Source organism: Suricata suricatta, chromosome 11 (assembly GCF_006229205.1).
Source record: "Suricata suricatta isolate VVHF042 chromosome 11, meerkat_22Aug2017_6uvM2_HiC, whole genome shotgun sequence".
Taxonomy (NCBI): Eukaryota; Metazoa; Chordata; class Mammalia; order Carnivora; family Herpestidae; genus Suricata; species Suricata suricatta.
Genome location: NC_043710.1, coordinates 68,770,140 through 68,797,263, shown reverse-complemented (window position 1 = coordinate 68,797,263; position 27,124 = coordinate 68,770,140). Strand labels below are relative to the sequence as shown.

At 37.1% G+C, this 27,124-nt stretch overlaps 1 protein-coding gene across 3 annotated transcripts in view; it reads left to right on the top strand.

The window, feature by feature from the left end:
• Positions 1-27: 27 nt before the first annotated feature.
• Positions 28-27,124, top strand: part of GRM5 (glutamate metabotropic receptor 5) — a 528,959-nt gene continuing 501,862 nt past the window's right edge. For 2 of the 3 annotated variants that reach the window (XM_029915033.1, XM_029915031.1), the window contains exons 1-2: positions 2,159-2,280; positions 15,975-16,836. In XM_029915033.1, the coding sequence (XP_029770893.1) occupies positions 16,176-16,836 (661 nt within the window). In that variant the 5' untranslated portion in view covers positions 2,159-2,280; positions 15,975-16,175. Of the gene's footprint in view, positions 133-2,158; positions 2,281-15,974; positions 16,837-27,124 lie in introns of those variants that run through there. The other variant, XM_029915032.1, reaches the window with a different exon arrangement.

The following is a 27,124-nucleotide window of genomic DNA, read 5'->3' as shown; positions in this document are numbered from 1 at the left end:
CCGGAGCCGCTCTGCCCGCCGCCGCCGCTACCGCCGCCGCTGGCGCTCCAGCTGCGACCGAGGCCGGCACGCGAGCGCAGGAAGCCCGCGAGGAGCGGCTGGCTGGGGGCGCCGGGCTCAGGAGCGCACCTGGTAAGCACAGCGCCGTTTCCTTCCTCTCAGCCCGAGAGTCGCCGCGGCTGTAGGATAGCGCCGGAGCCCCTCCCCCAGCACCGGGACCGCGAGCGTTCGGGCGAGGGGCGGGAGCTTGGGCGAAAGGGCCCCGGGAGGGCAGGTGGTGGGCAGGTGGAGAATTGGTGGAGCCAGGGACGCTGCGAGGTCCTGCAAGTTTAGAAAAGTCACCCTGCAAGGACGTGTGCTGTGTGAATCAGAGACGAATTTCTAGTCAGGAGTCCAGGCTACCGCGGCTTCATTCCAATGAGAGGTATATGAAGATCATTTTGCTTTTATTTGCATAAGTGAGGGACTTAAGTGGGCTCGTTTCCATAGAAAACGAACTAAAAAAATCAGGGGGAAAAATAGAGATCTGAGCCAAAGGAAGCGTTTGGATCTCTGTCTGTCTGTCTGCCTGTCTCTCTCTCTCTCTCTGTCTCTCTCGCGCATACCGATACATGTGCACAAAAGGGTGCATAACAAGGGAGGGGGGAGCTTATCTATTTTTGAGACCACTAGGTATTTGGGGGCTAACAAGAGCATTTGCTGGTGCTTTACCCTGAAAAGAGGCAGCACAAGACGGACCTGGTGGGTTGTGAATGCCAGTGTTCCATTTCTAAAATGACACTTCCATGACTACACTATAGGAAGGAGAGGTTTTCTAGAACAGGGGGCCATTTTTAAGGGGATACACCTGTAACTCTGGACCTATATGCTCAAGTCTGTGTACTCTTAGTGGGGATAAGGAAACATCCTTACACTAGGTTTCTTTTTGGAAACTTTGGCAAAGGATGGGGTCAGAGAGAGGGATGGGTGGGGGCTGGGGGGTGGTAAAAAGGGAGTTGAGTATGAGTGAATGCCTTGAAGCCAGGTTTGGCATCACTGTATTCATTTCGTCCCAAACCGGGTAGTCCCTGGGCTGATCTCTAGGAAAATGTGTGACCTTGAAAAAGTCTCTTAACCTTTGTGTACTCAGTTTCTCCATTTCCGTCATTTCTGAAAAATGTAGAGAGATTCTTCTGTGTTTGAGGGCACTAAAGTTCCATGCAGTAGTGTCTGTCTATGATCATACGGGTTTTCAGGTCTCATACAAGGAAGGAAGAGCACCCAGAAAATCCAGATACAGGAAAGCTCCAGGACATTATCCCTCAAAGTATCAAAGACATTTGCAAGGTTGTGGCTGTACTGTTGGTGTAATGCACACTGAAAGGTCTGTGGAAATGGATGAGAAGGACAATCGGAATCTAGTTTATAATTAAGGGAATCTAGAATTCTGAATGATGTTTGGAGAGATTCAGATCTATAGAGCCTAAAGACACTTGCTTTTTTAAGGTACCAATTGAAGGAGGTTTGGTGGCAAGCTGTGAAGTTGAATCTGAGGGCTTGGGATATAATCTGGAATTGGTTCTAACACAAGGAAAATGAATGGCACCTCATTTTAAGGTTGGGCACTCCAGATGGCAGGAAGATTTTAGAGTGAGATTGAGAATACTGTATCCTGGGCAAAAGGGTTAGGAGGGAGAGGGAAATGGGTATTCTTCCTGAGACAAGGTTCCTAGGAGCAACTGGCATTTGCCCATTGTCCTTGACACCTCTGCCACTTGTCTGAAGAGGGCACAGGTACTTCTTCCCCCTCAGTGGAAGCTCATTCTTAGAACTCCGGGATCTGCATCGCAGATGCTGAGATAAAGGTGCACATGGGAAAAAGCAAGTCCCAGGGGTGCCCCGGATACCCTTATCATGTGATCATCTGGCTTCGGGGCTGGTTCACCCATCCAAATTCGTCCCGACGTCTGTGTTCCTAAAGGAACTCACTGTGCCACTTGGTGGCACCAAAAAGTTGCGCTGAGAACTCTGTTCTCTATAAATACAAACTACCACCCCTCCCTCCTCCGCGAGCTCCCCTTCCCCCCTTCCCCCCTTTCTCAGTAGCAGGGAGATTGCTGCACACACCGCCCTCAGCTCTGCTGTTCTGTGCACACTGAGCACAGGAGATGAGCTTAAGATCATCTTGGTGGGGAGCCCGGGAATGGAGAGGCCGGCTCTGCCCCGCTGATCAGCACGGCCCAACTTTATGGGGGGCTAGCTAGACCGCGTCTCACTGCCCGCTGCGCGGCCAACAGGGGGGTAAGCTCGCTAAGGGTCTGTGTGCCCAAGTGTCCCCGTGCCCGGGAAGGATGTATCAGCTGTCAGCTTGCTGGGTAGCTCACAGTTTGGTTTGGGAGTGAGTGGGATGAGTATGGAGCAGGGCTGGCCAGACCTCGAGGTTGAAGTCAGCTCCATTTGCTGATGGCCTTAGTTAAACCTGTTGGGAGAAAAGGCTAGAGCAACGGGATAAAGGAGGGAATGGCTGCAAGGATTGAGAAAGGGATTCTGCATGCCTTCGGATCTGAGTTCCCGCTCCCTAAGGCCAGGTGCGCGTGTTTAGTATGCAGAGTGTGCTGCCCCAAACCACCCGAGGGCTCGGAATTGAGAGAAGCGAAGGTGGAGAGGGAAAGGAAGGAGAAATCGCTTCCCAGTAGATCGGTAGGCTGCCGCGATCCTGGCGCCTGCTGCAGGAGGAGGGGGGACAGCGTGTGGTGCTGAAAGCACAGCTCCACTCGGGCTAACGTGCTTCTTTCTGAACCCTAGTCTGCGCCCTCCCGCTCTTTCCTGTGGATGCATCTTTCCCTTCAGACAAAAGCCTGCTAGTTGCCCCAGGAGCGCAGCATGAGCGGCATGCCGAGTAGAGAACCCAAGCTACAGTGACTTGGGGAAAGAACCCCAGTTAGGCCAATGAGCTAGCTGATGATCAGAGCCTAACCTGGACTTCGACCTCACAAAGGGAGGTGAATAGCCTGTCTGGAAGGCTTATAGTATTGGTGCTGGAATTTCCAACTGCCCTCATTTCCCTCCGGAGCAGGTGCTGTGGGGAAGGGAAATTGGGGAGAGGTTAACAAGCACTTGTGCTTATTTAGGCACAATCTTGGTGCTGCCTCAGCTGAACTATAAGCTTGAGTAACCAGGCAGATAGATGTTCCAACACTTTACTTCCTGCTAAGAAATTGACACAGGCCAGTGGGAAGGCAGCATCTACCTTCCAACTCTTTCTTCATTCCCTATTGTTTTATTGTTCTGAGTCCCTTGAGACTGGGTCAGAGCTAATCTGTATTCTTAATGCTGGCCTCTGGCCATTTGAGACAGCCAAGTTAACATTGCCTTGTACTCTGTGCAGCCTCTTCCCCCAGTGGGGTTAAGCCAAGGTTTTCTGCACAATACTCCTAGTTTTACAACATTCTAGGCATTCTTTTGAGTTTTGCTGTGTTCAGATATGCTTCCTCTTGTTAGGTGTGGTTTGTATCCGTCATTACCATCCTAGAACACACGGAACTTCTCCTTTATCTCTTATATCTATGAATTAAACATTGAAGAGCCAATTGTAACTATTTCTGTCCTTTATAGATTTCAGTTTTAGTTTGAAAGGATGTTTAGTTTGAGACTGCTTCCTGAACTCATCAAATTAATGCACATCTCACAAAATCTCCAGCCTTCTCCAGTGGGGACCTTTTCAGCACTGCGGACAGATCCTTTAAGGTTTCTTAGAAGAGGAATGTGGATAGAATACTTTCCTCATAACTGCTTCTTTTAAGAGAAAAGCTTTCCGTAATCCATTACACCCTGTTCGACAAAATGTATAATCCAGGTATTTTCATTGCACCCCCTATATCTCTGCTATCACATGGCAATATTTTGTCTGTGGGCTATCCTCTTAAATCAAACTCTGTAATGTTCATTTGTTAAATGACATACTGAGATTATTTGGGGGAGGAAGTGGTATTTGAATAATCCAAGTACTTGCCCATTTCTTCACTTTGCATCCACAGGGAGACACAGGCCTCTGTCATCACTTCATAGTCCATGTGATGGGCATGGTGACAAACACCAAAGTGAAAACTGTCCAACCACCACAAAATATGTATTACTTTTGTGATTGAAAGATTGTAGTAACTCAAGTGTTCTCATTTTTGTTCAAAACACATTGAAGATTTTATAGGAGTCTTATTATATTTTATTTTATGAAATTGTCAGAGCATTTTAGATAAAAAGCTAAATTAAATGCCAAATAACCATAGGTGAAATTACAAATAGAATATATGAACTGACACTAATCATGAAAAATGTAGTACTTATTTGTACACCATTCTCCCCTAGGCTTTCTATCCTCATGGGATGAAGACTGAGGTGCATGTATCTATTCTTCCTTACATTGTTTGCTATGTTATTTTAATAGAGTATAAACTGAGTTTATAAAGCAGTGAAGACTATCTTTTGACATATGTGGAGATTATACTAAAGCTAATCCATTTGTCTGTTGGAGTTTGGATATACTGAAGATGTACTGCTACAAAGCAGGAGCATTCTACATTTTAGAAATATGTGTTATTTTTAATATTCAGAGGAATGTTAATGCTAATCCTGAAGCATCAAAAGAAATATTTTTTTTAGTTCATGATGTGCTTATATAACCCAAAAATATAAAATTTGAATTTTGATTTTGAATTTTCAACTCTTTGTAAAACACAATATCTTCTTGGTGTTTCTTGATCTCAGTCAGTTAAAACATAGTTCTAAAAAACATTATGCCATAGGCTTGCTCTCATTTCCTTTAAATTCACAGAGGAAGAAAAAAAATCTAAATTCTACCAGTTATAATCTTGTTTGAAGTATATGTACCTTTATTCAGAAGGGGAACCAAGAAGGAGTCTTGGTGCAGGTTCATCCCTGCTCCAATAATTACCCTTTTTTGAGCACATTGGGCACCATGCCAAACGTTGGTGTGTTACTTAATCCTTGTAATAATTATGCAAGGCAATATTTGTTCTTATTTTTCTGTTGTTAAAACTGAGTTCTTGTTGTTTCTTCCACTATCATATAACAAGGGGATGGGGAAAAATACACACACCTGATTTGTTTGGAAATCAAACTTACCTTCTTTCCATTTCATTAGGTAACTTTAATCTATGGTGTGGCTAAATATCATTGAATTGTTTCAGTGTGGTTTCCAGTGAGTTGTGTACTCTTGGGAGGACAGACCCTTGCAAAAAATTGCCTCAGTTTGAATCCCAGCTTTGTGGCTTAATAGCTATGTAACCTAGGACAAGTAACTTAACATTGCTCTGCCTCTGTTTTCCTCATTTTAAAAATGGGGAACAGGTTGTAATACTAAGTCTCACTGAGTGATTATGATGAGTTAATTGTATAAATATAAGTAAAGTTCCATACCCACAATGAACAGTGTAGAAATGGAAGTTATGACTATAAAATCCATCTAGATATTTGAATATCAAGTGATTGCTAGCTTTCTTGTGTTACTGAATTTAATCTTAGCAACCCTGTGGTTGGTACATAATTGCTGTTTCAAATATCTTCTATAATTTTAGTCAAACTAGTTAGAAAGTTTAAAGGAAATATTTTAGATGTGAAAAATGTATCTTATGTAGATATGATTCTGTTGGACTTATAAAGATATCAGACCTATGATTAATTCCCTAATCAGTTTTCTGGCTGTAGGCCATTGTTCTTAAACTTTTGATCATAAATGTTCTGAAAACAATTAAAAGATAATAATCATAATGGTGCTAGTGGGTCCTGTAGTAATAATAATAATAATACAGTCTTTTTACATTCATAGTATTTTGCAGAGGAGTAATTGAAACGAATTTTTTTTTCAAAATCAATGTTCCTTAATGCACACTGTTGTAGAACTCTTTAAAGACCAAGAAGAAAGGTAAATAACATAATTATACATTGGTTTTTTAAAAATAAAAGTGAGAGTTTGAAAAACCAACATATAATTACTATTTAAAATATTTGTTGTCTTGTTAAGATTAAAATGAACTTTGTGTTTCATCTTAAAAGTAGCCTTTGAAATGGTAAAATATATTGCAGGATACTCCTCTCACATTCATTTATTACAACGTATAGATACTCAGAGCCATGCTTATTTAATCTAAGACAATATCTTCCTTTATTCTCAAGACTTAATCTATATTTCTCAAGTTGAAATTGCAAGCATCAAAATAATGTAATACATCCAGAAATAAGTTACAAAGTAAAGGAAGGATAAGACAAGCCTATTCAAAACAACTACTCTTAGATTATTAGGATGTTTCAGGAAAAGTTTTCAGGGGACTGACAAACCCAGATGATTAGCTCTTAGTTGTGCTCTTTTTTGATGTTTATGTAGACCTTGCCAGGATATAAGTCAGTGGCTTTCAACAAGGGATGACTTTGACCTGCAGGGGACAGTTGACAGTGCCTGGGGACATTTTTATTTGTCATAACTAGAGGAGGTGTGTTGGATATTGACATCTGGAGACCAGCAATGATGCTAAACATCCTACAATACACAGGACAGTAAACCTCCAGAACAAATTGTTTAGTCCAAAATGTCAGGAAACTGTGATCTAAATGGTTCCAGAATATAGAGTTACCTATATTTTCTTAGTTGGTTTGTATGGCTTATAAATGTAGATGGTTGGCATTCCATAAACTTTTAATGGAAAACAGAGAGGGTCTCCAGAATTTTTTGTAATCAACGCATAAGGTTTAACCAGCCACCCCATTTAGTCTTTTGGGAGACATTATCATCTGATTATGTTGAGTGTAGACTCTGGAGACAGAGGGAGTTGTGCTCATGTCCTGACTCTGCCATTTATTATAGGTTTAATATGGAATCTGGCAAGATTCTTCACCTCTAAACCTCAATTTCTAGAGACATTTAATGTAGGTAGTAATTATACCTACCTCACTGAGTCAATTTGAGACTTAAGTAATGCTTACACATTATTTAGCATGAAGTAGGCACTCATTAAATATTAGCCATTAATAAGTAACTAGAGATTGTGCTAGAAATGCAAAAGTACATTTTCAAGCACCTGATAATAAGTAATGTAATATGGACAATAATGCTTTACAGTTTTTAGCAGTGTACCATAAATAACAAGAAAGTAGCTGAAGGCTGCAAAATGGGAAGATGCTTGGAATCCCTGCTTGATAATTAAATTGAGACTAGTTAACAGTAGATTACATCATTTTTATTGCTTTGCTGTAGAAGGCTATTTCGGGTCTTCATGGACTCCTAAACCAGTTGTTCCATGATTTACAGTGATTTAGTGAGCTTTATTCTACTGCCGGCATCTTTTAATTAATGTGTAAAATTACAGGTTTTACTTCTGTACGGTGTTATTTTATAGCCCCCTTTTGGTTTAAGGGGATTTTGTTTAAAACATGCCATACTTTAGATCTGGGCTAAACAGAGAGGGTGCTGGACTTTCTTGTTTGCAAGGTCACAGATGTGTTCTTGAGACAGCTACAATGAAGCTTTCCTAGGCTATAAAGCTCTCGGTATCATACCTCAGAGTATCTCTTATCTATGGGTTGCACTTGTTTTCAGGAAAATACATCAAAGGCATTCATGGCATATGCAATATTGACACCCCTGTCTATTTGTGATGAGGCTATTGCTCAGGCAGAAGGAATCATTTTAGTGTTAATGTCCTGAACTGTGTGATTTGCTTGTGTGGGGATTAAGTTATATAAGAGGCATCTGTGCCAGAAAAATGGTCAGTGTTTGAGAAGATTGTTGAAAATAAAGGACAATGGGAGCTGTGAATCTGGTTACAGTGTAAGTTGCCATTTATGCAAATTCTATCCACCAATATTTTTCCTTCATATTCATTTAGCATACAATATGAGACTATATGATTGCCTGAGACAAAATACTTACGCATATTAAATATATGTCTACTGTTTTCTATAATGGGTTAGTGCTTAGTTTTATTATGCTGTGAGCCAAGAAATAAATTATTGAATAAAGCAGACTAGTGCTTCTGAAAATAAGACCCTACACCAATCTGTTATATAAGTTAGACTATTTGTGTAAACTCCTATCATTGACTGTTTTTGATTAAATTAAAACTCTCCATATTATTAGATTGTAGATCTATAGCATAATGAAAGCTTTTAAATCATTGTGTTAGTTAATTCCTCCCCATTATCCATAATAGGAACCTGATTTGTTTCTAATTTTGCTACCAATCTGTAACCTCTACCACCTCAGGGTTATAATTTAAAGCAAATAATTTATTCTCTTGGAGACTCTATTTCTTGATATATGAAATGAGATAATCAGATTCTCTTGGCAGTAATTTTGTTGTAGGTTGAAGTGAGATTAATGATGGGGAAAAGTTCTATAAACTGAAAAAGTCATATCATATTACTATTTCCTGTCCTTTTTTTCTTCCTACCAGACCCTTGTTAAGTAAATGAATATACCTTGTGGTGAGAAGGAGAAATGGCCTCACCTGTTAACATGAATAGACATAAGGGAAGCTCCTTAATGTGTGGTACCCAGAAATGATGAGGTTAAGGATAAGGGACTAAGAGTGAAGTTATTGTTACCTCTTCAAATCTAAATTGATAGACTGTAATATGTGAAAATATTTATGCCAGCAATATCGCACATTAATCCTGTACAAATACTTTCAAAAGCAAGTAAAATTCAACGTTGTTTATGACAGAAAATCTATGAATAATCTAAATATCTAATAATAGAGGATAATTAAATAAGTCTTGGTATAATCATAGAATTGAATACTACGTGACTGTTAAAAAGAAATCAAAATGTTCTGAATGTGAATCTTGGTTCTGGTAATAGCTTGCTTTAGAATATTAACCAAGACATTCTATCTGAGCCCCAGGTCCCTCATTTGTAAAATATACACAAAATTGTTTATCTGATAATTTTTAAGACAAATGATATTTTATGTGAAACACTAAGCCTAGTGCCTAGCACATGGTAAGCTGTCTCCATTTTTTAATTATTGTATTGTTGTCCCCATGAACAAAATTAACCAAAATGGAAACATATTTGTGATGTATTAAACAGAAGAGAAAAAAACGTGTAGATTTTATACTAACAGTCCATTTGAATTAAAAATATGATAAAGATTATATGCTTAGAAAGTTATGTAAGAACAGAATACCAAGTTGTAGAATGTGATTAAACCTGGGTTTTGAGATGGGATTTTGCTGGGTTATGGTTGTAGGACTGCCAAAATTCATGTAATCTTCATGGGTCTCAGTTAAATTGAATTATCTATAAGGCTCTCTCTGTTTCTGTGATGCTATTTTCCTTAATATGTTGGAAAGCCATGGGGGACACTAAAGGTTTCCACCTGTTATTTTGTCAGTCCTTAATTCTCTTTTTGAGGACCTCTGTATGGAGGGAGGGAGTTTCATTATCCAGTTTTCAATTTTCCAGGATGGAGCAAGGGATAATATCTTAGAACCTCAGTCTGGTAGTTGACCTGAAAGGCAAGTGGAAGCAATTCATTTTGCATTATTTCTTTATCAAGCAGGATTTATTGAACATCTTTTTTGTGCAAGGATTATACCAGATGCTATATATGGTACAAATTTCACCCATAAGGGATCTGACATTACATTAAAAGATAAAACATGTATAAATAGCTACAATATTAGCTTAGTAATAAACGAGAGTATCAATAAAAATGTCATGTGAGTTCAGAAAATAGAGCAAACACTGCAAAGTGAAGGATCTGGGAAGATTTTATCAAGTGACAATTTTATTTTATTTTATTTTACCATTAAAGGCTTTATTGTTTTTAATAGTTTATTGTCAAATTGGTTTCCATATAACACCTAGTGCTCTTCCCCACAAGTGTCCTCCTCCATTACCACTCCCCTCCCCCTCTCCCTTCAGCCCTTGGGTCTGTTTTCAGTATTCAGTAGTCTCTCATGATTTGTGAAAGTGACAATTTTAAAATATTATATCATTCAATACTCATTAAAACTCTTTGAGGTGATGCCATTGTCATTCCAATTATGCTCAGAGAGGCTAAGTGACCAAGGGCACATATCCAATAAATGGCAGTATTGGGATTCAAACCCAAGTCTACTTGATTCTAAGCCCATGCTCTTAAAAACTCTGCTATAAAGTCTATTGAAGCAAGACTGTATCAGGGATCAGAAACAGCACGAACAAAACCATTGGGTAGAGCAATGTTAAAGAGACACAACTTTGCTTGACTAGTAGACACCCAAGGAAGGGCAAATCCAAGGGAGATAAAGCTACCAGGGACATTGGGGCAGAGATTTAGAAGGTAGATTCCCTCAGTCCCACATTAAACTAATATCACAAATAATATATTTTCATTGTAAATGTAGAAATTTAGAAAACACAGATAAGGCAAAGAAGAAATTAAAAGGTACACCTATTTCCCCCACCCATAAAACATCCTATTAATGTCAGTGTGTATATTTCCAGACATTGTATATCCATACACACTCATTATTTTATATGTTTATATTAATATTTTAAATTATATCTATATTTTTAGTCTCCTTTGCTTGTTTCTCCACATCTCTGGGAACTTAAGCCCTGGAATTCCCTGGGACTCAGTCTCAGAACTAGTTTCATTTCTATTTCTACTTCCTAGGTAATTTCATTTAGTTTCACAATTTACAAAAAAAAAGTGTATAGTGATGTCTTCCACATTTATGTCTCTTAAACAGACCTCTCTCAGAAATGTAGCCTTATATATCCAGCTGCTTATTAAATGTCTCTTTGAATTTCAAAAAGGAATCTAAAAATTGATCTATCAAAACTAACTTCTGTTAAGTCCACCTGAATCTGCTCCTCCAGTTTCTCTGTCTCAGTCAATGTGGCACCATCTTTTATTTGCTCAGGCTGAATGCGTTAGTGTCTTCATTGATTCTGATCTTTCCTTCATTTCCCAAGTCAGATCTGACAGCAAACCTTTCAGTCTGTCTTTAAGATATGTTTGGAATCCTACCAGTTCTCTCCACTGATACCTTCATGCCCCCCTAATCCAGACCACTACCATCTGTCCCATCTGGATTTTTGCAGTTATTTCCTAATTGTCATCTCAGTTCTGACTTTGTGTCCCACTTCTTGTTGAAATGTTGGTCATTGTGTGTCTGCCTTCTATTGAAAACTCTTTCAGAAAAACACTGTCACATGATGTTAAAGCCCAGCCTCTTAAAGTCCAAAAAGAATCCACATGGTCATACTATCTCTTGACCTTACTTTCTCTGTCCCCATTTTTGCTTTGCTGCAGTCATACTTGCTTTCTTGCTCTTTCTCCACATACTAAGCGGAAGTTGGCCTTGGAGGGCCTTGTATTTGATTGTGATTTTACCTAGAATGTTCTTTCCCTAGATATTTGCATGAGTCATTCCCTTACTTCTTTTAAGTATTCACCCAGATTTTACCTTTAAAGTTTATACTTCTTTGGCTACCTTATTAAAATTTGCCCATTTCTCTGACCCTTTCTATCTTCCTTCCCTGATTTATGATTACTTTTTAGCTCTTATTACTGTGTACATACAGTATTTTACCTTTTTATCTTGTTCATTGCCTGACGGTCTACTCCCCGCCCCCACCACCTTAGAGTATAGGCTTTCTGAGTGATTGAATTTATGTCTACATTGTCCACAACTGAAACCACAGGGTCTAGAAGAGTACTTGGTACAGAACAGGTACTGATAAACACATATTGAACACTTGAGTGATGGTGCTAGAGCTAGTTTATACCCTCCTAGTCTATTTGGAATTTATGTTCCATTAATTTTTTGTGTTTTGGGAACACATAGGATGACTTGTTTTACCTTATAATAAGCTAAGTTGTAACACAATTCTGTCAAATTTACAAGTCATAGTTTATTTCAAAATGTACTTTCCAGGTATCTGAGCTTCATAGCTAATATTGATGAAATACAGTCATTGTGTACATCTAAGGCAGATTACAAAGCAGTCATTGCTTTATAATCTAGGAGGCCATAGTCTAGTGGGGGATGCCAGGGCAATATAAATCCATTTGTACTAGACACTTCTACATTCTAAGTGCTGAATCATCTCTTTTCCTGAAATGATCTTCACTCTTTAGTTTTCAAGGAAACTCCTGTAAGATTCTATATCCCTGGGAGGTTCAAATTGTGTTTGGGTAACCCTTCTTGTTTTTTATGGACTTTTGGAATACCTTTCTCAAAGAAAAGGACAGTAAGGCAGCAAGGAATAATGAAAAGAGTGTATGATGGAGTCACTAGGCAAAGATATAAATTTTAGCTCCACCGCTTTCTAAGTTATTGACTAGTTTTATGTGTGTATATATATATATACATATACATATACATATATATATATGTAGTTGACACACAATGTTACATTAGTTTCAGGTATACAATACAGTGATTCAACAACTTTATATATCATGCTATGAATGACCGGCTAATTTTTAACTTATCAAAACCCATGACATCATTTGTAAAATAGAGATAATAAAATGATACTTAAAATCTCAGGATTGATCTAAGGATTCTTGCCACACACATGCCACACACAGATATTCCATGCACTCTGAAAATAATATCTTAGGGGAAACAGGCTGTGTTTTATTGTTTGCAACCTGCAAGCCTTGTATAATGTCTCTAAATATGAAGTGCCAAAAACATTCTCCTCTGCCTTCCTTATATCACATGTTCTTGCTTTCTCTCCTTACTTTCTGTCTTGCCTTTGTTTCCTTAGCTGGCCTTTCCACAGTTTGACCTCTCTGTGAGGTTTATTTCTCAGCTCCACCTTTTGTTTACTTATACTTGCTCTCCAGGTGATTATATTCATTGCAAAGATTTTATGTATTGGTGACCCTCAGTTTATATCTCTAACCCAGAACACTCCTTTTGGTCCAGTCTTACATACCCACCTTTTTGTTTGGTACCTGTACCTAGGTACTTTAAAAGTATCTCAAATTTAACATGTTCAAAGAAAAACTATTATGCTTTTCTCTGCCTCCATCCGTTTCTGTACTAGTATATCCCATATCTTTTAATGGTACCAAAGTACACTAATTTTTAGACTCAAAACCTAGGAGTATACCCTAACTTCTCTCTACCTTATTATGCACATCCAGCCCATCAGTAAGTCCAATTGTTTCTGCTTACAAAATATATCTGATGGTGTCTACTCCTTTCTGTATCTACTGTCCCCAGTAATAGCCAAGGCACTATAATTCCTTAGATTATTTATATCTCCTAATCAGATTTCTTCTGTCTATTTTCCAGAACAAGAAGTAGCTAGAACAATCTTTTCTAAGACTGAATTGTGCAAGTCGTTTGTTTACATCTCCTCAATGGCATTCTGTTACACTTAACATCCAAATTTCTTGTAAGAGCCTACAGGATCCTACGTGGTCTGGCCCTTTCTTATTTTTGCAGCCTCATATTGTACCACGATTGCGCCCATTCTTTATGCTCCAGCCACACTTTTCACATGAATGGCTTCTTTTTATTCTTTATTTTGTTGTTCTTTGCATTTACTAGGTTCTAGCTAAAGTCACCTTTTAGAGTACTGATGTGCAAGCCCCATGAGCATAGGAAGCATGTACAACCTGTTCTCTCTTGAATATTTAATTTACAGGATAGAATCATAGCTTAGGTATGCCATAAATATTTGTTAAATGAGTTAGTAAACAAGTGTCTGGTGTATGATGGTTGTTCAATGGAAGATAATGACGGCAATTATCAATGTACATCATTGCACTTCTTTGTTACATTAGTCTTTCCTACTCAATAGTTAGTAGATGTATGTTGAATGAGTTAAACATTAATTTAGCTTATAGGGTGCTAAATAGTAGGAAGGAATATTTCAGTGTTAAATATGTGTGTATGTGTATACATATGTATATATATTTCTTTATCTACTATGTCTCAACATATAGGGTTTGTCTGAAAGAATTCTAACAAATAAAATTCATGAGACTATTTTAGTTTCATCATTTTGATATGTGTTAAATATGTATGTGTATATATATGAATATATATGTTAAATGTTAGTGTTAAATATGTGTGTATGTGTATATATGTGTATTAAATATGTGTGTATATGTGTATATATGTGCATATATATTTATTTACTATGTCTCAATATATAGGGTTTGTCTGAAAGAATTTTAACAAATAAAATTCACGGGACTATTTTAGTTTCATCATTTTGATAGACTACCTCTAGTCTTGCACATCACTTTGATGCTCATATGTAATAAAAATGGGTCCTGTTTTGTTAGTGGGTTTGTTAAGTAATATTCTGGATTTAGTAAGGCATTGTGATAACTTTTACCTAAGATTTTTTGTGTGTGTGCAGTAGAATTCACATGTTTATGAGAATAAGCATCCATCTCTAGGTCTTTGGTCTAAGCAAGTGAAGGAAATGCTTGAGAATATTCAGATAATTTCCCAAAAGAGAAAATGATATCAGTCTTTATTCCATGCTCCCTTGTCTACAGTGCCACCTTCCATGTCAAAACTTATTTTTTGCCCTAAGTATTGCTAAACACCTAGTAATTATGGAACATCTAGTTATTTGATATTTTTGTAATTTTAATGTTTAGCACTATACAAGGGAGCCTTTCTCTTTTGCCACAACTGAACTGTGTTTCAGGCTATCTTCATTTGGTGTCTGGTTAGAATTTTTGAAAATCTGATGAGTGTTGAAAAACCACTAGGATTCTTGAGGAATCCTTGTAATTGTATAAATTCCTTGAAGAAGCGTCACTTGTCTTTGAAAGGTGTTGCTTAAGGAGTTATTTATTATTAAAAATTTTTAATGTTAGTTTTTTTGAAAGAGAGAGAGAGTGAAAGAGCAAGCCAGGGAGGGGTAGAGAGAGAGGGGGAGAGAGAAATATCAAACAGGCTCCATACTGTGTCAGTGCAGAGCCCAATGCAAGGCTGAAACCTATGAACTGGAAAATCACAACGTGAGCCAAAACTAAGAGTCAGAGACTCAACCAGCCGAGCCACTCAGGTGCCCCTAGGGAGTTAGTCACTGTAAAACAAGTCGAGATCTTTGGCTGGCAGAGAGAACAACATACTAAATAAGTCTCTTATTCTTTCAGTAATCCAAATCAGTAATTTATCAGTTCCCTTTTACAAACTATGCTAGAGTTTGCAGTAGGCAACTTGGGACAAATTCCCTACTTCCCAGTTTAGACTGAAATAGATGACTACTTTCAAAGCTATACTAAGTTTCTACTTGGAAGGATAATTCCAAAAACACATCCCTCCAGCCCTTTGGGTCTTCATGATATGGAATTTTTTTTTTTTTCCTGGATCAGAGATAGAGGACTGAACTGTGAATTTTATTACAGGACTCTGTAATTACTTTGAAGACTCTGGGGGACTGAGTAGGTTGCCAGAGAATTTTCTGTCCTCACCACCTTGCTACAGAATGCACTTGGAAATTTAATAACAGAAAAGGTCATGGCTTGAATGTATATAGTCTTATTCAATATACAAGACATTTGCATAGTTGATATCTTATGTTGATTCCCATAAGATAGCCTGGTACATATTATGGGACTTTTCAGATGAGGAAACTCTGGTACTGAGAGGTTAAACAGTTTATTAGTAATTCTTAATAGCCGAATTGGAATTTGAACTGAATATTATTTTCTCCAAAAACGGGTGCCCACTCCTCTATGTCTTTCAATCTATTTAGGGAACATTTTACCCTGTAATACCCCTTTTCTGTAGTTTATTTATCATGGAAATACCTGCCTGGCCTCACAATGTTTTTTACTATCTGATATGGAAATGAGATGCAATACTTATTTATTGGGGAGATTGTTTAACTTGCCTTACACTGCATTTGAAGAGGGACTATGTGGAAATTTTAAAAGTAACTTTATTTTTGCAATTTTATAGTTAATACATGCTTAATGCTGAAAATTTGCTATTTTTTCCAGGTTTTGAAGATCATGATCACATGGATGAATCTAACTAAATGACACATGGGGGCATGGTGGTCCTTTAGAGAGCACATCTAAATTACTGGCTAATTCCTTGGTTTGCCACCCAACCTAGGACATTGTTTGATTCTATCTATCAGAACTCTCCTAAATTTTCCTCACCATGCTGTCTTTATTAGCTTGAACTCTTTTCCTAAAATGGTCCTTCTGTTGATCCTGTCAGTTCTGCTTTTGAAAGAAGATGTACGTGGGAGTGCACAGTCCAGTGAAAGGAGGGTGGTGGCTCACATGCCGGGTGACATCATTATTGGAGCTCTCTTTTCCGTCCACCATCAGCCCACGGTGGACAAAGTTCATGAGAGGAAGTGTGGGGCAGTTCGTGAACAGTATGGCATTCAGAGAGTGGAGGCCATGCTGCATACTCTGGAAAGGATCAACTCAGACCCCACACTCCTGCCCAACATCACACTGGGCTGTGAGATAAGGGATTCCTGCTGGCATTCAGCTGTGGCCCTAGAGCAGAGCATTGAGTTCATCAGGGACTCTCTCATTTCTTCAGAAGAAGAAGAAGGTTTGGTGCGCTGTGTGGATGGGTCTTCCTCTTCCTTCCGCTCCAAGAAGCCGATTGTAGGGGTCATTGGGCCTGGCTCCAGTTCTGTGGCCATTCAGGTCCAGAACCTGCTCCAACTTTTCAACATACCTCAGATTGCGTACTCGGCAACCAGCATGGATCTGAGTGACAAGACTCTGTTCAAGTATTTCATGAGGGTTGTTCCTTCAGATGCCCAACAGGCACGGGCCATGGTGGACATAGTGAAGAGGTACAATTGGACCTATGTGTCAGCTGTGCACACAGAAGGTAAGCATCCTTTATGTCCATTGATGTATGTTTTATTACAGATCTCATTTAAAATTTCATGTTTTGGAATATTAAATAGTCCCATCATTTGGGATCTTTTGAGTTGCCCAATTATAGCAGTAATATAAGAAGGAAGCTGAGAGGCAGATGCCTAAAGAGGTATAGATTTAAGCTAATATTAGAGTGTTTATGTGGCCATCATTTGGTGAAATGAAAACCTTTTATGGATTATGAATTACATTATCTGTACTTCTGCTATAATGATGCTAGATATTTTTAAGTTTTCTAGATATTGTACACCTCCTAATTTTCACATTTAATGTTGCTCCAAATGCCTATTGTTTTTAATAAGGAGAGGTACACATAAATTCAGGTAGGGACTCAAAGTAGCCAATTTCAGACTGCTTTGAAATATAGTACTTAATATTCCAGGTATACTGTCACAGAACATCACCAAATAATTTAGTCTTACCACTATTTTTTCAATAGAGAGTATAGTTAAATCTAGAATGGTGATATGTATGAATTAATTTTATCCTTGTGTAGAACATACTTGAAAGTGTAAGTTTTAACAATTTAAAATCTATTTTGCTTTGAAATTTACTGCTTCTTGTGCTCAAAGCAAACTGAGGAAGCAAAATATGACTGAGATTCTATAATAATTAATAATAAGATTAGCCCTTTTTATTGGTTATGGTGCTTTGAAAATGTTTTCATATACATTACTTGTTAGTTCATGATGAAGGTTGTTTGGGATAGGTTTGGTTTGACGACAGAAGTTAAGTGACCCAAATGAAAAACTCACTAGGTACACAACACTCTTTCTAGCACAACTTACTACATATACTAAAGCAAGAAGGTACAGAATACTTTTTCATTGAATCATCGTGAGGATTAGTTAAGATTGAAGAATCTTACAATAACATTATCAATGTGGTCCAGACAATCCAATCCTGTAAAATGTGGGTTGAGTTACTGAGCAGTTTATGAGGTGACCAGAGTAAGCCTACTTCAGAGGTTGGCAACTGATCACCAATCAGATGTAGCAAACTATTCATTATGAAGTAGCATAATATAGATTTCACTGAGTGCCCACTCAGTCACAGTAGTCAGAGTTACACAAACCTAAAATGGGCTTTTATTTTGGATTGAGATATTTTTGTGCCTCTGGAAATTTTCATGTGTAAATTTATAGTTTATTTGCCAAAATATTGATATACAGAGACTGAGCAATGGATAGGTGATTGGACGAGGAATCCTTGAATTTTTTTCCTAATGCTGAGGTTTTCAGTATAACACTGCTCTTTCATTTTATTCTCACAACAAGCCAGTGATATGGATGATCTAGGTATTTTATTCCCATTTTAAAATAAAAACGCTTTAAGAGTTTAAATGATCCTTCCAACATATATCTAATAGTAATTTTAAGAGTAGGACTCATAGTTACCTATAGTTTAGAGTCCTATAATTGAACAGAATCCAATGGAACAACACCTGAGGATATATTTATACAACGCATATTTACTAAGTACAAATGCATGTAAGGACTTCTGATAGTCCTCTAAAGGACAGCCCTATGTTTAATATATCATTACCTTCAATGGATATGCAATTTGATAAAGGACATGAGTCATGCATTAATACTTAAAGAACCATAATTCAAGTAAGAAGTTACAAATATGTCTCAAAAGTAAACTAACAGAAAAAAATTATGTTCTACTATGTAATGAGTAAAACCATGGTGGAAATCTTTGAGAAGGAATTTGACAGGTTTTAATGGAAAGAGTACTGATAATTGGTGAAAATTAAAAATGGATGGATTTCCGGAAAAAAGCATGAGGAAATATGAGAAGGTGAGAAAGTAAACAAAATGTTTACAAAATGCCAAGGATAAAGTTATGTTTTTGTTTGCCTCAAATCATAAATATCATTAGGGGCTTCCTTCGGCTTTAGAAGAGTCAGCCTTGGTCACTGTATAGGACATGCCAATTCAAGATTGTGTTCTAAGAGAAATTAATCATCATGACCACTGGCTGTTACTAACTAAAACGTTTAACTTTTTTAAACCTAAATGTACACTGATAGTGATCTAATAAAATAAATTATTTGTCCATCTGAGAATTATAACATAGCTATTAAATTGTATGAGGCAGTCTGTAGGTAATGAAATAATAATAATGAACTACAAAATCATTTTAAGTGAAAAAAGCCAGGTACAGTTTTGTGTAATGACATGTTATTTGTGTAAAATGGAGTTTCTATAAACCATTTGATTGATTTTTCAAAGGACTTCTCTCAGAGAAGAACAGAACTGGTAATAGTTGCTCTTTTTGAGGAAGAAATTGAAGAATTAGGGGATCAGGTAGAATGTATAACTTCCATGTGCTGACATTTGAAGTTGTGTATTATAAGCATAAGCCTCCTATTGCAACATAAAAATTAAAAGAAAACATTCTATTTGTGGGCAAAAAGTAAGCCCATAAAAATTCCATTGCCAAATTCAGGCGTATTATTTTGCCAAAAATAGGTCAGTAGAAATGTTATTGCAAAACACTGGCAAAGTATTTGGATACGACCAGAATTCAGGAGAGAACAAACTTTGAGTATAAACAAAAACTGGAAGAAATACTTTGGTTTATTTATTTTTGGGATTAATCAGAAAGTATTTATATTTCCAAGCAAGCAAGTTTGTATATAATGAGGATATGTGGTATTGTTTCTCAAAACTTATGTGTGTAGGAGTGGTGGAGTGGTGTGGCAGGAAGTTTCATGAGGTAAGAATCATATCCAGGACCAGAAAAATGCTTGTGCAGTGAGGTACACTTCTGTTGGGCATTGTGGAAACTCCCCACGATGATTCCTGGTTTTCTGTGGCTTGGACTTTCAGAAAGCCTTGCAGAAAATGTCAGATTTTCTATGAAATGATAATACTAGTTCTTCCTTTAGCCTTTTCTTGTACCTGGATTCAGGTAACTCCCTCTAGGCCAGATCTCTCAGCCCCAGTGTCTCAAACCATTCTTATTCTCCTTTGACTAGTTGAGATTCCTTTTTAAAAAAGTGTATTGAACTTTCTTTTTAAAAAATATTTATTTATTTTTGAGAGAGAGAGGTACCGGGAGCTGCGTAGGGACAGAGAGAAAGGGAGACACAGAATCCAAAGCAGGCTTCAGGCTCTGAACTGTCAGCACAGAACCTGACACAGGGCTTGAACTTGTGAACCGAGAGATCATGACCTGAATTGAAGTTGGCCACATAACTGTCAAAGCCACCCAGGCACTCCAGAGTATTGAATTTTCCAAATGCTTTCACATGAGGCATTGAGGTCTATGAAAGATGTTGTCCCATTTAAATTTTTTATCCCTCCAGCCCCCAAATCACTCATTTATTGTATACTTAAATGTGGTAGTACTGTGTCACTCAGTCCTCTTGGCAGTGATCACAAGATGTTCCTTTAAGAAAGTGTTGCTATCACAGAATTCCAGAAGAGAGCACAAGGAGACTTGGGTTTTAGCTTCAATGTTAATCTCTTAAACTTGCCATTTTCTTGATTTATGGTTTTTCTCTGGCTACAGGACTGAGTATTTACTGTTGCTTGTAGTAATGTGCAGAAATTTTGCCTCGGCCTAAGCCAATGGATCAATAGTAGAAAAAAAAAAGCAAAAAAAAAAAAGAAAACAAAACAAAAAGAACAAACTTTTAAGGCAGACCACACTACCTCTTCAACTGTGTGTAGGAAAGGAACATGCCATGAATCTGAAGAAAAAATGTTACTCCTTTTAAAAGCATCAGTTCAGTCAGTACATTCTCTGCTCTGACAAAATCCAAAGGGCCCTTTGCCTCAGCACTCTGGCAAACCTTGGTGTATGTGCCCATGATGGCACAGGATTAATGGTGCTTACCTGTTTGGAGGTGTGGCAGACTCGCTGCTTTAATGACTTCCTTTGCTTTGTCACTTGATAGTTCTTTCTACTCCAGCTTCGTGACTCCTTTGCTTAATAAGATGTGGTGGAAATGAGGACTTCCTTTCTAGTCTGTCTGTCTTAGAACACTATCATCCCCATGTGAAGGATGAGAGTGCCCAGGTTTTCCAGATAAGGCCATCTTAGACCACTTAACCTCAACATTGTGAGAGCACCCAATGAAGATCACAGTTGCCTTCCTGACCCACAGTTAACTGCAATCACACATACAGCCCAGCTGAAGCCATAAACATTACTCAGCTAACCATAAATTTATGAGCGATAATGAATACCTTCAAGTCAGTATAAGCAAACTCATCACCATGACTTTAACTGCCCCACTTCCCAATTAGATACTACTACAATGTTTACTCTTCAAAATCAAAACAAAATGAATGCATTAATATGACTTAATATGCTCTATATTTAAATGTGAAAGAAAACATAATATATTATTTTACAAGTGTGAAATAAATGCTGTGGGCAGGAAGGAAAATTTAGTCTTTCATCCATATTCCTATAGCTAAAGATTCGATTAATTCCTGTAAAGCCTTGATGCTTTAAGTAATCAGACCCTTGCATGCATTCCATTATTACATGCTTCCCCTTGATCTAGCTCAATTTCATTGAGAAAAGCAATTACAGATTGGATTTTATGTACAAAGTCATGTATATTGTACTTTATGGATGGCTTATAGGATTTTTATACTTCACAATTTTTGCCAACTTTGAAGCTCCACTACACATCCAAAGGGCCTATCATAGTGTCTAGCACATAATAGGTATTCAAAGACTATTTGCTGAATGGATGAATTTGTGTTACAATAGTACCTAATGCACTATTTATGAATAGATTGCATGTAGATAAATAGCAGGCACTTGTAATTTTTCACAGTTTTGCTTCTTTTTAAAAATGAGGTGCCAAGATGCCTCTCTTGATTAATTGTAAAATTCTGTTCACACCTTCCTCCTTTTTTGTTTGCACTGGTTCTTGAATTTATTATTTCCATCTAATGATATAGGAATGCTAATTTGTTCTAGCCAAAAAACATGTCAGTGATGTTTTTTGTACCAATGGGGAAAATGTACCAATAAGTTGTACTGGTAAAATGACATCATTAAGAATGTTGTCTTCAGCCTAACCGACATATTGCAGTGTTGTACCACCTTTAAGTTGCGATATGGTTTTCTATCAATTATTTTAACATGTGATAACACTCCAGCCTTAGTTGAAAGACTAAGTGATTCATATCACTATCAAAATGATTCATACTGTATACGCTTAGTTTAACTTTTAAAAAATGGAACTATATTTTCCTGTCACATTATTTCTATTAATTGGGATTGTATCAAGACAATAATTTAGTATGGAAAGATGAGAAATGTCATTATGGGCCTTATTGGTATTTTTTAAAGGGATTTCATTTTGTTTCTTCAGGGATTGAATAATGTTGAGAGTTGAGATGGATTTTGAAATGATCATGATAATAATTCAGACACATACTATTGTTAGCTTTGTAGAATGTTTACACTGTAGGTGTCTTAGGTGAGCATGTAATTTAACACCTCTGTTACTGGTGGGGAAACAGACAATAAAGGCAGGTAATTTGGCCCTATTTGTATATAATTAGTTACAGAATTGGGTTTTGGAACTCAATATTTCTTCCAGAATTCTGTTTCTACATCATTGTTAGGAATAATTACTCAAGTTCTTTCTTTCTTTTTAAATTTCCATTGTATTACTGTTCCAATTCATTGCTATATTCTGTTCCTTTTATCTCAATGATGCCAATCTGCTATATTTAATTTTTTTTAAATATTTACTTTTGAGAGAGTCAGAGGGACAGAGCATGAGCAGAGGAGATGGAGGGGTAGAGAGGGAAGGTGACATAGAATTTGAAGCAGGCTCCAGGCTCTGAGCTGTCAGCACAGAGCCCAGTGCAGGGCTCAAACCCACAATCTGTAAGATCATGATCTGAGCTGAAGTCAGATGCTTAACTGACTCAGCCACCCAGGTGCAGCTCCACCTGCTATAAGTTTTAATGCCTATCCGAAGTCATAGCAGGGACTACAAATAAATTCATTAAGGTAAAAGTTAGTTTTGAGGAATGGCATGATCCCTTTGAGGAATGGCTTTTAAATGGTGAATTAGAGGAAGTGCTTCTTTGCCTGAATCACTTTGAAAGAGTTTCCTTTGCTTCACAAAAAAATCTGAAAACATTAGACCCCAGAAATCTTTGTGATTATGATATGTTTGGGTAATTATATTGGTTATGATATGATAACACATAAAAAATAGAAGATGCAGAGTCTTTTAGGTAGGTTCTTCATTAAATTAGATCATAGAACCCTAATCTGGGAGATACACTGGCAACTTTAATAGTAAATATATAATTTTTCATATTCATGAATCACTGGCAGAAACTTCATTGTTAGTAATGAAAGAAATACAGGTGGCCCTGGGAAATGCCTTTCACCTTCCCTTCCAGATAGAATAGCATAGGGACTATTAGTGGCTAGTCTCTGAGGGAGTAATTATTGCCTCACTCAGGGGAAAAGTAGGACCCAATGGCATATCTAGCTGTGACTTGGACGAGATTTTTCCTATTTATAGACTAGATCTGAAAAATAGAGGTTTGACTCTGACTCACCTATAAAACAGAGATAGTATCCCTGTTTCCACTTTCTCAGGCACTATTACTGTCCATTCACTGATGAAAATACCAGAATTTTCAGGCAAAACATTCTTTATGCCCAGGATGATTAAGTTAGAAGTCACTTTGTTTTCAGAGGTTATCACTGCACTGATTCCCCAACACACACACATGCTACCTTTAGGTATTTGGAGAATTCAGGTGGAAAGCTTTACTCACTCTATATGGCCAGTAGCATCACAAAGGAACTAATTACTGAAATACCAGGGTTACAAATTACAGTTCATTTTTACAAAAGGTTATGTTTGTTCATTGACACAACTGTTCACTGAAGGAATTGTCTCTCTTAAGAGATGGTGGGTCAGTTTTCTATAAGTTCTATGCATAGCCTGGATTGGATTATCACTTGGAGGGGCTGTGGAAAAATGAGCTTAAATCTTATTTCAGGGACTGAAGGAGTTGGACTATTTGTCCCTTTTGATAACTCCCAATATTGACAATCAAATGCCATTTAATTGAGATTTTATTCTGTAATTTAAAACATGATTACACATACTGTGATATTTCATTAATTTGTTCATTTATTCCATAACACATTCTGAAAAGTTATCATTTCATAGGTTAGAGGATAGGTATAGAAAGAAGTAATTTCCCCCCAATACTGCAACTAGTTAGTGGCAGAGCAAGGATTTGGACCCAAGGACAATTCTTTTTAAATAAACCCATACTTCCTCCCTTTATATTGGGAGTAGTGGCATAAAGAGTGGAATACACATTATTGACTTTTTTCCTTCCCTAGGAAGCAAGACAACTATTTGTTTTCCCACTGAGAAAATCTTTGAGCGTGCTTCTTGTGTCTTTTTATTCAGCTTTGGAAGTAACACCTTTCTTTGTTCCCATGGAAGGAATTAATTATAGTAAAAAGAAAATAAATTAAGGAGGATGCTTGTGACAACAAGTTGACCTCACAGAGGAACTTTTTGTGAGTCTGATGATAAGAACAGACTGTATCTGGTTGTTTTTATTCACATTTCCATTGCAGACGCCACACTTCATCCTTCAGATGCCAATTATAGGAGGAAGCAGGATGGTACACATTTTTTAAGAACAGGAGAACATATTGTTAAATGATGTAGCCTTATGTATGAAAGACCTCTTTGGAATTCATCAGAACTAGGAGTTATGAAATCCCATTTTGGCACATTTGCATATATTCCAGAAAGACTTCTCAACTTAACCAAATGTTGAGCTGAGGAGATTTTTTTGGCAAGAGGTGTGATCGTCAGCTTTGTTCATTTTAGGGGGCTTTGAAATGAGTGATTATGCCCCAATGGTGCTTTGTATGTATTTGCTTTTACAAACACGGAAGATTTCAAGAGATTACCTCATCAGTGTTTAGTTTTATTTTTTCAAACAGTACATAATAACCCATGAGTCACTTGTAAACCTATTTAGTGGGTTGAGACAAGCAGTTAACATAAAGGTGAATAAAATACGATAGAAAAGAATGTAAACATCAGAGTATTACATGAGAGTAAGAGTAGGTATTGTTTTGAACATTTTTATTTTAGTTGCATGTAACCATATGTGTCCCGTGGGTTACCATTTAAAATGCATTTCATACTATGTCTTACAGCTAATAAAAACCTTGAAGGCAATTTATTCTGCTTTTCTTTTTAACATTGGTAGTACTTTTTTTTCTAGAGAAATGTGATACAGTTACTCAGGTTTATTCTTCTGTGACAGTATTATTTGGTTTGTCTCTCATGTTGGATGGGTTTTAAGCCTTATTATTAAAAATAAGCAGTATTCTAAGGTCACTCATATTGGGAAATGGTGAAAACTTTGAGAAAACATAAATAATTAATAAGCTGTTAATACATGGCGTAACATGGGATAATGGTGAAGACACCTGTCCAGAAGTTAGAGGCGGTTTCCTAGAGTTTTTATCAGAGATCAGGACAAGCATGGGGACATTTTATTGTTTTATATTCCAATATAGCACATTACAAATAAATACAAATGACATTTATTATAATTTTGGTACTAAAAGTGTACATGCAATAAATTCATACATCTACCTTCAACACACACACACACACACACACACACACACACACACACGGAAAATACAGTGCGGTAATGTTCCTAAGATGGTTCTTTGCTACTTAAACCAATCATGGTCCATCACACATAATATGGTGTGTAATAAAGCGTCAGATTAAACATATAAAGTGACAGTCTTCTTTCAGTTTTTTTCTTAGTTAGATTCTAATGATTACATGTACAATCTCATTTGATAGGAAGTTCAGTATTTGAGGCCTTTTGAGAATGTGAAGATGAAGCCAAATACTCTTAGTAAGATAAAGTGAGGTAAGATAGAACAGAGCACTTATAGAGGGAAAAGCAATTCCACAAAATGGGTAAACTGCATTGGAGTCATGACCTTAAATTCACAAAGTTAGTTGCAAAGACTTTTTACTTAAGTAGGAGTGTAAACACAGTCAGGTTTGAGAGTAAATCCTGATCAATAGGTGTTCTTGCATGTGGAGGCACTTTGGACTAAGTCACTTAATTTAGTTTTCTCATTAGCAAATTGAGATAATAATTGCTTTCCCATAAGACTTGTAAAAAATAAATATAAAGCATTTAGCATCAACTTGGGAACACAACAAGCGCCCAATAAGTGTCTTCTAAATTAGTTTGCCAAGAACTTTTCTTGCCTTATTTGGATATGAAGAGAAAACCCATAACTAAATGTTTCACTTTGGCTTTGCTTACTTAAAATTCATTAGTGAATGAGGTGGAGAATTAGTCAGGAAAGTGACCAGTAAATGCAGTGAGTTTTAGATTTTTACCATCTTTCCTTTTGAAAGTTGGGTTTGAAGTCATATAATACAAGATAGAATGCTTAGTGCTTTGACACAATTATTATTATATCCCACAATCTCACCTCTAATTGCTGAGAAATGTTATGGTATAATAAAATGAACAGTCTGGAAATCCCACAGATAGACTATTAATATGGTTATCTTCACTGTGTGTGTGTGTGTGTAGGGAGGGGTTGAAGGTATAAGAACAGAGGAGGTTGAAGATAGAAAGTCATTGAAAGTAATTTAAATTCTTATGAATTATGCTAACTTTTATAATAAGCATGAACATCTTTTGTAGTTAAAACACAATGGATACATGGTTTCTTTGTAAATTTCAGATCCGATAAGCTCTTGCCCCTTAAATAGTCAGTAACTGCAACTTTGCTAATGACAGCTAAATTGTTTCACATTGAGGCATGCCATAGGCCTTAGTATAAAACCAAGAGGAAATATATGGACTTTAGGAGATAAAATAGATTAATAGTTTGAAAACTAAACTGATTCTCCTTTGTAGATCATTATGGCACAAATAATAATAATGGCAATAATAGTAACTATTATTTATCCAGCATGTACTGTTACTGTTATCAGAAATGATCATTTTTCGTAATCTATGAATTGATACAAGATATAAATTTTGGTGCCTTTATTAGCAAATTATTAGTAATGTTATCTGAATGTCTGTCCTACCCATAGCTACAATGAAGGTAGAACAGAAAGGTAAAAGGATAGGTCTTTCTTCCCTTTTCCTGAGGAGTCTAAAAACAGAAATATTCTATCCTTGCCAGTTTCTTCACAAACC